Raw genomic sequence first — 18,001 nt, 5'->3', positions numbered from 1 at the left:
TCATGCAGGCCTCTAACTGGTGGAATGCGCCATGATTCAGCCCCCTCAATGCAGGTTCTCTTCTACCTTAACTCACTCCCTACATGACCCTGTCTGCATACTGACAGTGTCCAAGCTGTCTACCCTATACCTCTGCCTGCAAGTCTAGGAGACGTCCTAAAATTCTCTATTTTAGACAAAACAACTCCAAATATTTTTCCTCACGTATGCTTTTCCCATAGTCTTCCTCTTCTCAGTGAATGGCTCTGCCATTTCTGCATTTTGCTGGGCCAAACACCTTGTATGTACCCTTGATGTTGCTCCTTCCCTCAATTTATCATCCAGTCCATGAGCTCCACTCTAAAATCAGTCTAGAGTCAGACCACTGCCTTCCACCTCCACCACCAGCACCCTCATCCAATTCTTCATCGTCTCTCATCTAGGTTATTCAATAACTTTCTACTGGCCTCCCTTCTCAAATCCTAGTCTTTGTTGCTCTTACTGTGTGACCTTATAGTTTCTTCATCTGCAAAATTGGGGTAATAATAGAATTTGCCTAATAAATTTGCTGCGAATTTTCAGTAAGATAAGTAAAGCCTTTAGATTGGATAACTTGTCATAACTATTATAATTGCCTATCAGTACTGCTGTCCTCAACATCCTAATGTGTGGTTTCTATCCTCAAGATAACCTCATAGTCCAGAATGACTGCTAGAGCTTAAGCCATCACATCTACCTTCCTGGAAGCCAGATGGAGGGAGTCCTTTTAGGAACATTATGTGGAAAAGCCACATCCATGGATATCTCATTGACCACAACTGAATCACTTAGCCACACCTAGCTCTAATAGGGTCATTTGGTTGAGCCTGGTTACTAAAAAGAAGGGCAGAATGGCAGTTACTACAACTAACAGTAGCTATGCCATGAATAGGAGATATGTGGTATTATGAGGGCATGTGTTCTTTGAGAACTAGTCAGTAACAACTGACTAGAGAAGTAGATGTTTACTAGGAAAGGCAGGAGAGGTGTGAGGGAAAGTTCCAGAATGAGGGAAGAACAAGTAAATGTCTATGACAGGAGAGGGCATGGCAACTATTTACGCTGCACCGTACATTGCACACCACACGCTGAGAAACGGGGTAGGCTGAATTTTCTTCCTCCATCCAGACTCTCCTATTAGGGCTGGTGCCAGGATTTCTCATTCCCCGTTTTTCATTTGGGAGATGCCCAGATGGAGTGGCCTGAGAGGTCCCCACCTCCTTCAGGAGCTCGGGTTGGTGATCATACCCTAGGTCTGCACGAGAAGCAGCACCTTAAGCCTGATGATTAAACAGAGGTGGAGGCTGAAGGGACACTTGACTTTGACCCTCAGGTTAAGGGTTTCCTGGCTGGCTGACCTTGGCAAGGTGCTTAGCCATTCTAAATCTTGTCTGTGTCCTTGTCTATAAACTGAGGCTGATGCTCATTTCTAACCCAGAGGTCCGCTGTGAGGACCAGCATTGCTCATGATGGTAAAACACTTAGCCAACTACCTGATCCATTGAGAGTGTTCACTCAGGAGTGGCTGTTTCTATTGTTACTGTCGCCTTCATCTCTCTCACTTTCCTCTCCTTCATTCTCTCTTGAGTGAAACATTCTCAATCTTTCCATGTTCAAATGTGAATTCTCAGACAAATGCATCCTTCACCCAGCCTTTCTCTAGGACTGTGCAAGCCTACAGCATACCAAGACTTCTTTCTTTACCCTTCCTTTTAAAAAGTGACTGGAGGATGTATACAGTTGGATATAGAACCATCCTGGGGCGTTTGGCCTGGAAGGAAGCTGAAGCTGCCCATGCAGGCCCTTATGTAGTAAGTGGGGAGTCAGACCCAGAGAGATGGAGCCTGGTTGACAATGCCTACATGTGGCATCAAAGAGGAAAAGGTCTTTGCAGACAAGAAGTTGCCTCACCTCAGGCGGGGTGACTATGGGAAGTTCCCAGGCTGATTTTCTGCATGTTCATGGGTCAGGAAGATGGTCTGCACATATGCAGAAGTCTGTACCAGGTAGATGGGGATCAAAGAGTTTCCTATCTATCCTTCTGGCAGAGATATTTATTTTTCTCTGGAAAGCCATCAGCTTGGGGTATAACATGGTGTGTGTGGAGAGGAACTCTGTAGATTCAAGGCAATTACCCCAGTCATCTTTGCCTGGAACCCACCCTAGGTATAGCCTAGTCATAAGGTGCCTTCTTGAACAAGGTGAGCACCAGTCACAGGCACAACTTAGAGAACTTCATAGAGACCTACAGACAGGGCAGAGACCCTCATGCCGGCATGGAGCTTATGACCTAGAAGAGGAGAGACATTAAATAAATAAATAATAGAAATTATAGATGTGCTCAGAACTCCAAAGAAAAGGTGCACTTAAGACCTTTAGAGATCATTGTGTCCAGGTATATGTTTTGCCATTTCTTATTTTTTAGCCCACAGAAGACATTGCTAATTATTTATAGCATTCTTTCCAATAAAACTCAGACATAACTTCAGAATCCTTCTCAACACAGCCCTCCAGACAGCTGTTACTAATCAGTCAGACTTGGCTCTTGAGGCAAAACCTACTGACCATCCAAGATCTGGCCCATTCCCTAGGCCTCCCGCCACCATCCCTTCTTACAGACAAACTCCCTGACCAACGGCTGGAAGACAGTGCCTCAAGACTCTAGCCAGAGGCCGAGGTGGACCCAATGTCTGGCTGGTCTGATTCCCAGCTCAGGGCTCTGTGCACCATTTGTGAATGTTGGGTGAGTGACGCGTCTTCCAGAGGGCCGGCTCCCAAGCAGTAGCGTCTGTGGCTGCCGACGATCCCATCTAAATTTGTTATGTTCTATTCTGAGGCTCCTTCGTAGAGGTCCAACCTGTTTAGGGCATCGCAAGCTGTAATTTATGTTATTTAAAAGCTCCGATAGGAAAAGTCGCTCTTTGTTCTCACGAGTTATTTCTTGAGGAAAATCTATGTTTTGTGGGGAGTTTGAGGGCAGTCTTAAGCTGAGGACATCACCACAAAGGCCTAGTCTCTCATTTTCCTTCCCGGGATTTCTTCTCATGTGCTTCAATGGGTGAGTCAAAAAGAGGTGTTTCCTGCTCTACCAAGATAAAGCTTCCAAAAAGAGAGAGAGAAAGGGCATCTCTCCCTTGTAAGAGGCCTGTCAGATCCAGCAGTTTGTGCAGGACTTAACTTTGGTATTTATTTTACAGTTCATCAAACATTTGTAATTCTCAGGGCCCCCTGTGCATTTACTATGACATAAGCTGTGATTCAACACAAATGCTTTCCTAAGGAAACATACATTTATCATTCCCTTCATGTTGGTGTCTCCAAGGTTTCTTTTCCTTTGTGTGAAAAGACGTTTAATATTTCAGAGACTTTTCTTTAAGCGATTCCTCATTGGAGGCTCAATTTCTCACCTGCTGATAACATTTTTTCTGAACTCTTGAAAAGCCCGGAGGAACTTACGAGCTTCCTTTTTGAAGAGTGGCAGCCATACTAGGAGGAAAGAATCAGGAAAACATACTTGTATTGCTGTCTTCTTAAATTAAGAGACCTTTTGGGATAAAACTGCTTGAAAATTAAGTGTTAGAGAGGTTGGGGTCTGCTTTTCATGGACATTTTCCAGACCATTCTGGAGAAGTCTCTGAGATCCAAGACATCTTATTGGTTTGGGTTTATCCCTTCTACCCTTTGCTGGGCTCCATTCACAGGCGCAGAGACTTAGGATGAATTCAAGGTCTTGGTACATGTGAAGAGAGAGCATTCTTCCCAGGATAAAAAGAGTGGGAAGGCAGACGATTCAAATGGGGTCCTGGGATGTCTGGCTTAGTTGTCTTGCATCTTCAAGCACTTTTGATGTTATAAACTCTAGAGAGACAGAGAGAAAGCCTGCAAGTCACAATTCCCAAGGGTTTTGCGGCCTTTATTAATGTGTGAGTTGGGTTGAATTTGTGCATTCTAAAGTCAGGCAACCCAGCCCTGCAATTTATTATCTATTGGACATTGTATAATTACTTAACCTCTAAGTCCCATCTATTTTTCATCTGTAAAATGAGGATAATGAGGGTACCTAGTATTGGGTTGCTGTGATTTAGTGGGATAATGCAAATAAAGGTCTTAACACAGTGCCTAGTGACAAGTTCACACTCAATAAATGTTAGTCTCTATACAAGAAGTTAAGTCTTGAAAATGATGTCATTCCTAGATTTGGTTTTTAATACGTGGATAATATTAATTCCATTCCAGATTAGAAAAATGCTTTTCAAAACACTGCATGCTGTAACAGCGATCACAAATATTGTGGCATTACACCACAGCCTAATAGTCTCCATGGAGAGAAAAAAAAGTCTCATAAATGTTCATCTTTTTCCACATACCTATAATTTCAGTTCCTTGCCTGTGCCATTGGGAAAGCTATTATGTCTTATTTTATGGATTGACTGCCTTTCATTGTTCTTAGAGTATCAGCTTTACTTCAGATGCACAAATCCTTGTGCATGCTTCCTTAACCACCAATAAAGGTAACAGTTAATGCGCTACAAAGCAAGGAAAATTGACTTTAAAAACAAAACATTCTTCTAATGCTCTTCCCTTTATGTACAGCAGGATTTCTTAACTTTGGCACAATTGACGTATGGGCCGGATAATTCTTTGTTGTGGGGCCGTCCTATGCACTGTAAGATGTTTAGCAGCATCACTGGTCTCTACCCTCTAGAGGCTAATAGCTCTCGTTCCCTCCCCTCTCCCAGTTTTCACAACCGCAAATATCTCTGGACAGTTCTTTTCCAGTGGGGAAAGATTGGTGTACAAGGAAGAAGAAACTGAGTCTTGGAAGCATGTGTTTTGGGCCACTGGACAGAAGAACTTCAGGTCCAGCTTTGCAGAAGTTACCAGACTGCCTGGGCATGGTGATTCCCAAAACACGTACTCACAGATTATCTGTTGATACCACAGATTTAGAGAGCAGTTAGAATAATCAGCACTGTAGCTTTATTTTGGGAAATGGGTTGGCTTTAGTTTTATTTCCCTCTTTGTCTCCCAGTTTTGATCTTTCCGTTTGCCAATGGTAGTTAAATGAAGTTTTACAGTTAATCTTAACTTCTTATATAATGATTGCTTTTTTCTTGTCTTTTCTTTTTTTTTCCCCTTATTTTTCAGCTCCCTCAGGCACAAAAGGTAAACTCTTTTCCATCACATCCCAGTCATCCCCAGAACTCACAAGTCGTGCATGTCTCCATTATCTCCACATTTCTCTCTGTTCACTACCAGTGAAATGGCTTTCCTCTAACAACTTCAGAAGCCTGAAGTTGGGCAGGAGCAGAACGGCCAACAGACTCAGGTGTCCACTGTCTCCCTGTCAAGTTAGTCTCACCAATTAACCCTATTGTGGCCACTGGTTTGGGGGCAACTGTGCCCAACCATTTTGCTAAGAATTTTCAAATAATAAGTCAAGAGTAAATTTGGCAGATCCTTGAAACATAGCATTCTAAGTCTTCCCTGAGATACTTTCCTAGGGAGACAGATAATGTGAATAATTTGTAAGGCCCAGTGACCAAGTTTAGATTCTGGGCTCTTAAGCCAAGTCTCTGACAACTCCCCTTGGGTTTCATTAATTGCAAAATCAACAGCTCCTTTGCTTGTCTCATAGCCCATACCACCTGGAGAGCATTAGAGCAGAGTTCTTGCCAATGGCCAGACCTTTTCACTGGTCTTCATTGTCTGTCTGAGATGATCCACCATCTAGAATGTTCTCTGTCCGGAAAGATTCCATGTGGTTGCACTCTGGCTTTGCTGTGTCATCCCCATGGCATGTCATTTTATCCTAAGGATAGTTGTGGCAGAAAACATGTTACCTGGTGCCTGCTGCATTGCTCTTGTATATTTTATAAACACAAGCAAGATTTCCAGAAGACACAGAGATTTCTGGGGGCCAGATGTGGGTTGGTTTTGTTTCAAGAATTGAAGTAGGGCACCACCCCGAAATCTAAGCAGTACCTCCCAAACTCTCCAGTTTGGAGCAGGGATGATTTGATTCCTTCTCGTTGAGAGAGAGAGCACAACTGCTCTACAAAAGACAGTCTGTTCAGACCATATGGACAACCAGAGGCCTAGAAATTATTACACAATTACTCAAATATATTTGAGATATTTATACAAGGCGAGACATACTAGAGTGTGACTTGGCTTGTGGTAATGTTTGATTACACTTCAGTGCCATCACAAAAGGACTGAACACTTCACTAAGTATTTGGAACAACAGCTTCCAGGGTAAATATATGGTCAGAACTCCAGATTATCTAGAAAGCTTGGCATCTTTGATAGGTCGTGCTTTCTTAATTGCCCACATTTGAAATTTCTTTGTAAAGAGCGCCTAAAAATTCAGTGCCTAAAAATGGACCACCCTCAACATACTGGCATTTATTCATCAAATTTCCACTGATCCATGTACAAAAGCCTTCTGTTGTGGAAGATTCCTCATGAATTTGAGGTGCCATCAGCCGTGGAATTTTAAAACAAACCAACACAGAATATGATAAGAACAAATGTGCTGGGACATCTGATTCTTTGATAGCACTCAGCTCCTCACACTCTTTCCTTCTGTCATCATATATTGACTCACTCACATCACATGCAGAGTGAAGCGTGTTATTTTGGGCATAGAAAGTTCAGAACTGAGGAAAATGCCCCAATGGTTTTCCCTCTCTCCAAAAGATGTAGGACCACCCAAGGGACTTGCTCTGCAGTCCTATATAAGAAGGAATAGCTCTGCCTTCTGTTCTTCACCATGGCTGCAAATTATCTTCTTTCTATTAAAACAGAGAAAGGTGCTTACCTTAAAAATTATTAAGAGCCCTGTGTGAAATGGTATCAGGACTCTTTGTGGTCGTTTTTGGGCAAGTCAGCTCTTGAGTGAAGGAGTTTAAATATAAACCTCAGGTATCTGGGCTGGAAGGTGAGGGCAGTGGAGGAGAGGCACTATGGATTGAAGACATCCTGCTGAGGGAGGCATTGCTTGTCTTGGCCCCTGATGCTCTAGAGCAGATCAGGAGAACAGTCATATGCAATGTGGTGGTCTGGGACGTCTGCAGTGTTTTGTGGTTCTGACTCAAGCCTAATGAATAATCAGGAGATGGCAAAAGACCCCAGAAGGTATGTGGTGCTCCTTGTATTTCATTAGAAACTCTGTGCATTACCTGACTGTACCGTTTACACAGAGTCAGAAAGAAATGCAGATTGGGCTTGAAACTCCAACAAAGCAAAGGCTTCCAGGGACAAGTGTTTTGAGAGATTTCCTCCAAAAGCCTTTGACGTTGCCCATAGATTTCATCCACCCGTGGACATGATTATAATGAGCCCCTTCCAAACCCAAGAGTTTGTTGTTCTGGAGGTAAAAGGGAGGCATCTCCAGCTGTTACGTCTTTGGCCTGCTTTTCACATGAGGTCATGAGTGCATACATTGGACCATATGGTGTCTGCATTTGTGCTGTGTTTTTGTTGGAATCTCTCTTTGTATCATCTGCAACTGTTTTCTCTATAAATATTTTAAATAGTTATGTCTCTGTAAACATGCTTATTTTAATCTCTTGCCTAATCTACAACTAAAAATGTTCCATTTGGGTGTCCCTCTTATGTGTAGCAGTCATTAATGATTGTTTTCTGTAAGTTATGGTTTTCATGATTCTAATATTTTGAGGGTCTTCCAAAACTTCTCTTCTAGCCCCTTTGACTCTATTCTAGAACAATGGCTTGCAAAAGCAAATTGTTTGGTTTTGTTTTTCTGTGATTCTTAAGCACCTTTGAGACAATTTCTAGACTCTATAGGTTTCAACCTTTGATATAACATTGGGGTGGTACTAACTGGTGATACACCTGATCAATGTTAAGTATTTTCACCAAATACATATGCGGAATCCTGAAGTCTTGATTAAAAACCATGTAGCAATACAGACCTGATGCCTTCAAGCCATCACAAATCTGTTGTTTCTGGTGGAAATGGAACCAGTTTCTCCAGTGGATTGATTATCCTTGAATCCAACAGTGAAGAGAAGTCCATATGTAAGAAAGGTTTGCCTTTTTTTCCCTTACATGTTACTTCTTGACTTCTACAAAAATATCTGGGAGATTCCACTTTAGTAGCAGAATTTTCCATTTGCAAATGTATCTTTATTGGTCATACATGGCAAAAATGGTCCATTTTTCAAGCTGCATATTCATTCAAGTAGGTTCTGTCTATAGGAACTAAATAAACATCAGTTGTTCACTGTGTGATTAATTTAATCACTGTAGAGTGGAGCCTTGAATATTTAAAGGCAAAAATACTCTTTGGGGAATTCCAAATTTGGCAGTCTGCAGGGGTTAACTTTTCCACGCACTGGTAGCCCCTTCCCTTCGTTTTGTGCTGCCTTCATACAACTTTGGAGTTTGTCAAAGACACTTTCTTGAAGGTTTCAAAGATGCTCCATGTCTTGCCTGGCAGTATGTTGGTTAATATCAGCCTGAGAATTCTAAGCAGGCTAAGCATTTTTCTCAAAACCATAGTTAAAGGAAACCACATCTCTAATCCTGTTTGGAACAGCAGTTGATGCATTCAGGGCTACACAGGATGGCAAAACGATCCCTGTTTAATAGCCTGACCACGTGTTTTGTTTCCTGTTAGGAATAGCTTAACTTGCCTCCTTGAACAAGCACAGCAGGGTTCAAGATCTGTTGTTCTATGCCTGCTGTGATATTCTGTGCTGCTTAACTTATATGAGGACTCAGGAGTGCATAAATTAGCTTCTTAAATGGAGGTTGATTTTGGGGTTTTCTTTCAGGATGGAACTGTTTTATTAATTTCCACCCCACCCCCCCAGTGTAAATGGGATCCTGAGGCCATTTGCATTTTCTTTGTTTCCTTGTTTATATTATATTTAGGAGGAATAAATGGAAGCATTCATTTATGTAAAGTTTTTCTTTCTCTTTTGCTTTTGCTTTTTTTCCTTCCTTCTTTGCTTTCTTTCATTTGTCTTGTTCTTTAGGTACAAATTTGTGCGAGTAGAATTTGGCCTACTCTTATCTTGGTGTAATCAGATTTCGGCAATTGTGGGGCATCATTTATCATTCTTTGCCTCATTTAACTTTTATACTTTGAAATGTTGAATTAACTGTCATTGAAAATAGAAAATTGAAAGTTTGCAAAGCTGCTGTTTTTATAGAACTGTAGGTCTAGTGATTTTAGTGTTTCATTACAGTTATATAACCAGCTAAATTGTTGCAAATGAAGTGCAAAACTGAGAGGTGATAACTATTTACATTTGGTTCTGCTTTATGACTCATTTGCTTTTACCTTTACTTGCTTTGTGTGTAAATTATTATATCTTGTTTTGATAACCCTGTTTTCCTCCTTATCATTTACTGTCTTATAGGAACATATACAGGCATCTTTTATATGCATTCCCAAGCTGGGGCTCCTAAGATTCACTATCCTGAGTCTGAAAGATGATAGCAGCACAATGGGCTACAACTTAAATTAGTAGATCTATTTTGTGAATAAGGCAAGGGAAATAGAAACCAGAGCAAGTCTAGTCACTTCAGCTCTCCCATGGTCAGTGTGGTGGACTCTGTGGAAGTAGTTACAGCATATTGCTCAACCATAATGATGAACGCAGAACCAAATATTTTGTTCTCCGCTGTAGTTCTGTATGAATGTATCTGTGCCAGTCCAGATGAGCTGCCTTGCTGCTGAGGAAGGAGGTGGACTTTGCAAGTTTCATACCCATGTGGGTCTTGACCAATCCCTTTCCCATGGCCCTGTCCAACTCTTTGGTTGAAACCATAAATAATTGAATTCGACCCTCAGATTCAAAGGACATGGCTTCCTGATGACTGGATGGCCAGCAGAGCAGCACACAGGAGCTCCAGCTGAAGCCCCAGGTGGGCCATGGGGGGACCATGGAGCTCCATTTGAAAGCAGGAGGCTATTCACATTTCTCATTTAAAGGAAATAATTTGTTATTTTTAAACAGCCTCATAATGTGTGTCTACTTGTGTATATGGAAAAAATATTCGGGTTTTGCCTCATTTTCGTATTTATTTGAACTTTTGTAGAATTTGTATACTATTTTATAATAAGGAAAAAAGGTAAGAACAAAGATTCAATTTCATTATGAAAAAATAAAAGGCTTTTGTTTTTATCTTCATGTTTAGCTTTTATACTGTTAAGTGTGAAAATTGGTAAAAGCCTCTAAGAAACATTGTGAGAACATATCAGGAACTTTCACGCTTGCGTGCTTTGACCTAATAATCCTCTTTTGGAGACTTTAGCCTAAAATGGTCAGTGACTTGCAATTTTATTTACAATGAGGAAAAGAAGAGCCGAAATACTCAGTAATAGGAAAGTGGTGGCAAAAGTTACCAAAGTCACAAAGACAGAATATTAGGAAGCTGTTACAAAATTATGAGTCAAAAGAAGATTTACTAATATAAGAAAATAAATTAGTTTTAAAATTAGAATATAACATTTTATGTACATTATGCTCCTGTTGTTTGTGCGTGTGTAAACATACAAATAAACCATATTGGAAAGAAATGGATAGACATGTTTAATAGTGGATATTCCCTAATGATAGGAGGAGAACAAGCATTTATTTTGTTTTATTCTTAATACACTTCTGTACTTTTCAAATCCTATACAATGAGCATATATTATCTTTATAAGTAGTTAATTATATTTATGATAATAATGAATTAATGTATTGCTCATAAATATGTTAAATGGAAGAGACCAACAAGACAACCTAACAACTGTCTGCTGAGCCCAACTCTCCCCAGAAACAAACAGATGACAAAGTGGGAGTCGAACCTCAGCTGTGAAGGCACCTGTACAATTACACTGATTCTTGGTACAGACAGCTCTAACTAGAAGGATGACAGTTTCTAAATGATGGGTCGTCTTACATGCGACAAATCTGAAAAGTACCTTTGTTTATCAAAAATCTTTACTTCCTACTAAAAAGAGAGGTCACTTTTGATCTTTAGTCAAGGCCCAATCCATGTCACATGCTTAGAGCAGCAGTGGTCTGAGTCTGGGAAGTGCATGGCAATGGTAGGTGTGTGGTTAAACTCTGAGGGTCACCTCATTTGGAGGTGTTGTCTGTCCTGCTCACACCTCAGTGGAGGGCTGGCTGGAAGGAAGTGCTACCTTGGCTTAAAAATGGGAAAATGGAGCTGGTGACAATGGCATTTGTCCAAGTGGTTCTTTGGAGAGTGCTGTTACTGCACAGTCTCGCCCTGCGTGGTGTGCTCACAGGACAGAATGGAGCTCACCCACAGCCCTGGCAGAGGCAGAGAGCCCTGTACTACGACCAGCCTCAGGGTTGGCTGGAGGTGGACTTGAGGCCCAGCCCTGCCAGCTCTCCCTGGTAACCATCACCCTGGGCCCTGGCTTTCTCATTTCCATAATGGGTGAAAACATCAGGACTCTCCCGAGAAAGACATGAGCAGCGCTTGCCAGGGCCATCCACACGCAGTGCTCACCTACAGGTAGCGTTGGTTGTGGCAGGAGCAGTAATATGACTGATCATGCTAGGAGCATTATGCCTTGTTTATTAGAGACAAATTTGACACAAATAAAGCAGAAGTGGTTTTGAAACACTGATGAAATCTGGTGTTCTTAAAAAAAAAAGGGGGACTAGATATATGTAAAGCCAAAAACCAATAATTGATTTAAAAATCCCTCTCAATGCTTTTCTAGTCCCAGACTTAATTTTTAGTGTCTTAGGAATTCAAAGTCTTCTTTCAAAAATCTTCATTTATTTAAAATATGTGAATGTTTCCTACTATTTATTTAAATCAAGCACAACTGTAAAATATGACTCCCTCGAGGTGTTAAGACAATACAAACGCTACTCGTAACACTGCTAAAATGAAACTGCCTTGTGAAAGTCAAAGAAACAATGGAATTTTAAAAATCGTTTTCGTTAGAATTGTTCTTACATCCCCAAAGAAATATAGACACCCCTCTTCCTTCTGTATAGAAATGAAGGCAGAGAGTTGAGAAAAGTTATTTCACAAAACCCAATGAATTAGGATATCATGGCATTAATGTCAGCATAACCCATGTCAAACCTGGGAGCGGTCTTGAAGAGGATATCGCAGGACTCCCGATGTTCTGAATTCCTCGCTTCTACATGCAATTCTCTAGGTCATTCTTATTGACCCAAAGGTGATCTTGAACTCAAAGAGTTGGATGGCCAGTTTGGGGTCTCCTCTGTGTTTACTGATAGGTTGAGAAGACCTGTATCCATCATTTGACTCACTAGATATGTTTCCTGGAAAACTCGTATATGAATCTACACTTTAGGTCAAGCCCCTAGAAGAGAGTATTATTTAAAGGACACTTGTATAGAATACCTTGATGTACTTAAAAATTACGCAAGCCAGAATGTGTGGACTTGAGTCAGAAATACATTTTTTCCTGATTACGTTACATGTTTCCATTAGTCCAGACGAGAGGAAGAGAGAGAGAACACACAATGAAGAGCACCGTTCCAACACAGGGCTGATCAAAATCAGTACAATTCAATGACTAATGTGAAAACTGAATCTGTGTCAAATCTATAACAAGTCAATATCAGATCACTGGCAGTGGTCATAATCTGACTTTATAGGTCCTCACGGGAGGGGATTTCCTATGCGGCAGACGTAGTAGGTAAATAAATGCCATGAATTGCTCAAGAGAAAACATACACATGTACTACACACTCATAGGCATAGCCTTTCCTTTCTTTGCTTTTTTTGGGCGTACTTTTTTGTATAAACCATCCTTATTTTCCTTGACGGAATTTGTCTACTTGTATTGTTTCTGCACGTTAAAATTGGAAAATTGGTCATCTTAATGAAGCAACTCCCTTTTCAGTTTTTCTTACTAAACTGAGTCACATATTTGTTGGTCTGGTCATAGTTTAGCTGCCTGATCCTTTTTCCAGTCATGTTATTCACTAGTCAGACCCCCAATTAATGGATATATATTCACTGCAAACACAAATGTAGCTCAGTTTGATGCAAACTGCAGGGATGGCTCTGTGGGAGCTTCCAGACATCTCATGCCAAAGGATTCAACTGAAATGACCCTCTGGGGTAAACTGGAGCAGTTGTGCAATCATGCACAGCAACACTACTAAGTTCACAAAACAGAAAGTTAGATGTTTATCCGTTCAAATTAGCTGGAAGGATTTTGCAAAACCCAACCTAGTTTCATGAGATAGAAAAATGTCAGGCAAAGAACTAATGCCATGGTATGGATTTTCTTTTTCCAGAAATGACTCACGGAATTGAACCACTTGCTGAATCATGAGCCCTGTGTGCTTGGATTGGACCCATCCATGATTGCCCAGGCCTGGGACACATTAGATGATTTGGAGGCTGGGTGCTTCTGAAGCATCTGTCCCTTCTTCCCTGACCTCCTTCCCCCCAACAATTTCCTTCCCAATGTGCGTCCTTCTTGACCTTCTTTCATATTTACAATTATACTTACCACCACTCCCAACTGCTTTCTAAAGCATATTGTTTAACTACTAAAGCCATGATGTTCTACCATAGCATAAAGGACAAATATTTTTCTATTTTGTTTATATAATTTGAATATAGAGATGGATGAAGTTCAAATTTGGTAGAGCAGTGGGTGGATTTCAAAGAAGCTTGTGAACTTCTCTCCCTAGCATAGAATGGTCCTTCTGAGACCAACCGCACTGGTCGATGTGCCAGGTTCTCTATGAGCTACTTCACATGTGTGGTTCCACTTGATCCTCCCAAGAACTCTGAGGGTATTCTTATTTTAGGGATGATTTGCTTGGTTGCCCCTTTCACCCCACTCCAACCTCCTTAAGACAAAACTTGACATTTGTCTTGGTACCCCAAAAACAGGAGGCTGAGGGCAGAGTGATTAGGACAGGGGCTCCCGCATCAGATGGGCCAACGCTCGGTGCCCACCCGTTGCCTTCTCTGACCTGGAGCAGGGTACTTTTCCTTTTCATCTTCAATTTATTCACCTGTAAGATGGGCATGGACACTGTGCAAAGTCTGTGTCAAGGTTAAATTTAAGGCTGTACATATGTAAAACATTAAAGGTAACGTTTGGTAATAGCAAGACGTGTTTGGAAATAGATACAGAAAGGTAGATGGATGGATGGATGGATGACAGAAGGAAGGATGGATGAGTGGAAGGATGGATAAATAAAAATGACTCAACAAGTTTGAGTAACCAGCTCTGGGATGTTAATTCAGGTCTGTTTGCTTCTGTAGCTCGCTTCTCCTCTGTGCTGCTTTCCAAGGAAGTCATAGTGGTGTTCACCTAAGCTGCTAAAAAAACAAAGGAAAAGTTCTTTTCCTGTGTGTCCTCTGTGACATCAGCTGAACATCATGAACCTTTTGCCTCTGTCAGCAGCAGCAGCACCTAGGCATCAGCTTCTCAGAACCTCCTTACAGTCTAAGTCTCACCACTCTAGTGCATGCACAATACACAAAGATACTAAGTGAAGGAGCCACAAGCAAGTAGAGGCCACGCAACACAAAAGAGAGAGTGCTCACCCCAGAGTCCTGTCCGAATTCTGGTACCAGTTTGCTGTGACTCCTTTTCCTTTCTGAGACTCTTTTATAAAATAAATAAAAGGACAGGATTGGAATGAATTTATTCCAGGATCATTTGCTGAGTGCTTCTTGTGTACCAGGTTCTATGCTAAATGCTGTGGACCAAAAGAGGACTCCCTCCCAGCTTCTGACCCTGGAGTTCACAGGCTCAACAGAATTCCTAGCTTTTCTTCCAGCCACAGTGTTCAGAGACTTTGCTGTATTAACAGTTTGCACAAATTTGGTCCTAGATGGTATCTTAGGTTGTAGAGTAAATATGATTATCTTTGTAGTGAAGTCTGAGAACATCTGGTTCCCATTTCCACTTCATTAGGGCAGGTTTTATGGAGGAAGCAGCGTTTCAGGGGGTCTTTAAACAAGGGGAAGGTTTTGTCCCAGGGCCCCGAAGCTCCGACAGTTGGCTGTGTTTTCAGGCATCTATTTGGGAGGTGTCTAAACCACATTTGTGAAAATATAAATGTTTGGCCACTATGGGGGGGTCAGTTACGTGTCGTAGCTCATCATGAATATTGGCCAAAATCCAATGCCCCATGATAATGCTCAGTGTCACTATTTTAGGGCATTCTTGAAATAACTATGGTGTACTCTAATAAACAAAGCAGCTTCCTAAGACAGCTTTCAGATACATTAATCTGTAATAGTTTCTTGCCCATGGCTGTACTTATATATGTGTCCCTGGTCAAAGACAGCATCTTCCTTCTAGTTAGATGTTTACTCATAAAACACATTCCTTGCTTAATGACATGTCTTAGAAACACTGGGCAAAAAGGAAACAACATAAAAATTTTTCTGAATAATAACTTTATTAGAAGAACGTTATTTTGAGATTCTCATACAGATGTTCCAACATTATCCAGCATTATCATTCACAAAGTCATCTTCAAGTTGTTAAAAAGAGAAAGAGAGAACAAACAAATTTAACAATTTATTTCATGCAAGATGCAGTTAAAGTTCAAAGAGGGAAATCTGTTTACTTATGTATTTAGACAACTTAAGATACAGTGAATCTCATAAGAATTCAGGGTCTCCAAATGTCAGATGCAAGTAATAATGATTCAGTAAGAAGAGAAAATATCTTGACTAAAAGCAAAATGTCATTTATGTAGCATTCTCAAGGACTAGTGATTACACTTTACCAAGACAATTAAATGTAAAGCAAGACGAAATGTTACTTGGAAGATTTATGTATTCTTATTTCTTATTCTCATTCTCCACTGCTACTTTGTTAATGTCTCATATTATTCAGGATTCAGGCATCTTGCGAAAGTATTGAAAAATGCCAGTGCAGAATGAGAGTCTAAACAATGGTTGGTGTTCTTAATTTGTCCAGATTTTAAAAGGAAAGCAGTGCATCTGAGTAGCGTCATAAAAGACAGACAATTCATAACACTTATATTGAAAGAACAAGCTCTTCAATTAAAAATAATAATGCCTGCTTTTTCTAAATCTCTTGCTATGAAGAACATTGAAAATACTGATAATCAAATATAATATGTTTAACCTGGAATATAAAAACTTTACTCTGATAGCATTTTCACATCAAAGTGTTACCGTGGTTTGTTTAAAGGATCTTTATGCAAAAAAGAGATTTTAAAAATAGGATGATTATTTATTTACTTTTAGGCATAAATATTCATTGCAAGCATATGCTATTGGGTGGATTTATTTATAAAATATTTTCTGTAGATGAGACTTTATGGAGATGTTCTTATTATTCAATTTTTCAATCATACAGAAAAGAGACAAATAAAAAAACCACTTAATCAAAGATACACACACACAACCAAGGGCGATTTAGGGATGTTTTGCTTCCATCACTGAAATAAGCTGTTCTTTCTTTGCCTTCTTATTTCAAAATGGCTTCTTAGATTATTGAGTAAATGAATATTTAAATATGCATATGTGTGTAAAACCTCTCATTTAAAACTAGCCACTGTTGAAATATCCAGCAGATTTCAGGATTATCACTAACAGCTGTGGAAATCTGAATAATAGGAGAGTAAACGTCACAGCCGGAGTCGGATAATGTTAACATTGGCCAAGCAGACAATACTGACGCCGTGCTCCCTTTTCAGGCACCAGTAGGATTTAGTTTCCATGTTTCAGCAGGTTTTCCTGTGGTCTTCCTCTGAAAACTGTCTCTCTCTCCACCAAGGGATGTGTCTCCAGAGAAAAGGTCCCTTTCTGCACATAGCCAGTATAAAAAGTTAAGCCAGATCATCGAGTATGGTCCTTACTGGTTTCTTTCTCTGATATCTCGGTCCAGGATTGAGGATGAGGGATGCTGTGGTGGTGGAAGGAGTGGGAGATTTGGGGAAGGGGGAATAGGCAGGCATTGAAAAGGAGTAAGTACAGAGGACTTCTTTGATCCAGGAATAGGAGCAAAGGTCCAGGGATTTTTTTCTCTGGAGGGTCTCTACACAGCAACATAGTTTGCTCATGTCCCTCTTCCAAGATCTGTGTCCCTGCTGTTCTCCCTGGTGCTCTCACCAGCTAATTTGTACAGAGTGCTATTCTGATGACTTTCTGCTATCCAGCTCTTCCCTTGCCATGGAATGTGAAAACTGGAGGACACGAGTGCCATCTGTTCCCACCCTGTTCCCATTGCCCCTCATCATGTGCTACCCAGAGAATGGCCCTTGCGGATTCCCAGGTCATTTGTAAACTTAAGCTCATGGAGAGAGGAGAGTGTGCCAAGCTGGCTTCCCTTATGTTCGAGCTACATTTGAGAAAGTGAATGTGAAAGAATCTCCCCTTTCTTGCACTCCCCCGTCACATTCTCAGATCCTGCACAGCTTAAAGAACCAGCGATTCTCTTTTCAAAACATTTCATCTCATATTTAAAAATGTACACAGCTGTGTTTTTCCATCTCTTAGTACTATTACTTTCCTGCCAAGGTAAAGATTATTGACAGAACTAACAGTTGATACAGCTTATCTTTGCTTCAACTGCCCCGGGAACTAAGTGGCATTGGCTACCATTTAAATACATTTTTATTGGTGAAGCCCATACTCAGGAAATGGCTCAGCTCCCAGGACCTTGTGCCTGCAATTCACCTGGACTGCCACTAGATGGTGACAGTGTCTTTTTGTGGAGAGCAAGTTAGCATTCATCTCAGGTGTTGGAAGACACAGCAGAAATGCAGCTGTGTACTCACAAATTGTATCCACATCTATAAAATATTTGTGTATTATGTTATACATTTATATGATGTACTCTACTAGCATAGTCAATATGTTGATCAATTTCAATAAGAAAAGCATATAATCATAAAAACAGCAAAGTATAGAGGAAACATGAAATTTGAGGAGAGATAGTGAGTTGGCCCTTGTTCTTGGATTAGAGCCAGTCTCTTCCCAAGCTCAG

General features: G+C 40.7%; 1 protein-coding gene across 1 annotated transcript in view; it reads left to right on the top strand.

Annotated features, from left to right (window-relative positions):
• The window catches only part of CACNA2D3 (calcium voltage-gated channel auxiliary subunit alpha2delta 3), an 824,272-nt gene that overhangs the window by 590,232 nt on the left and 216,039 nt on the right, over nt 1-18,001 (top strand). Inside the window, exon 14 of the mRNA XM_044754812.2 lies at nt 5,167-5,184. Within this exon, the coding sequence (XP_044610747.1) occupies nt 5,167-5,184 (18 nt within the window). The remainder of the gene's footprint in view (nt 1-5,166; nt 5,185-18,001) is intronic.

This window comes from Equus asinus, chromosome 21 (assembly GCF_041296235.1).
Source record: "Equus asinus isolate D_3611 breed Donkey chromosome 21, EquAss-T2T_v2, whole genome shotgun sequence".
In the NCBI taxonomy this organism is placed as follows: Eukaryota; Metazoa; Chordata; class Mammalia; order Perissodactyla; family Equidae; genus Equus; species Equus asinus.
Note: the sequence above shows the minus strand (reverse complement) of the source record. Positions and strands in the feature narration are given on the sequence as shown.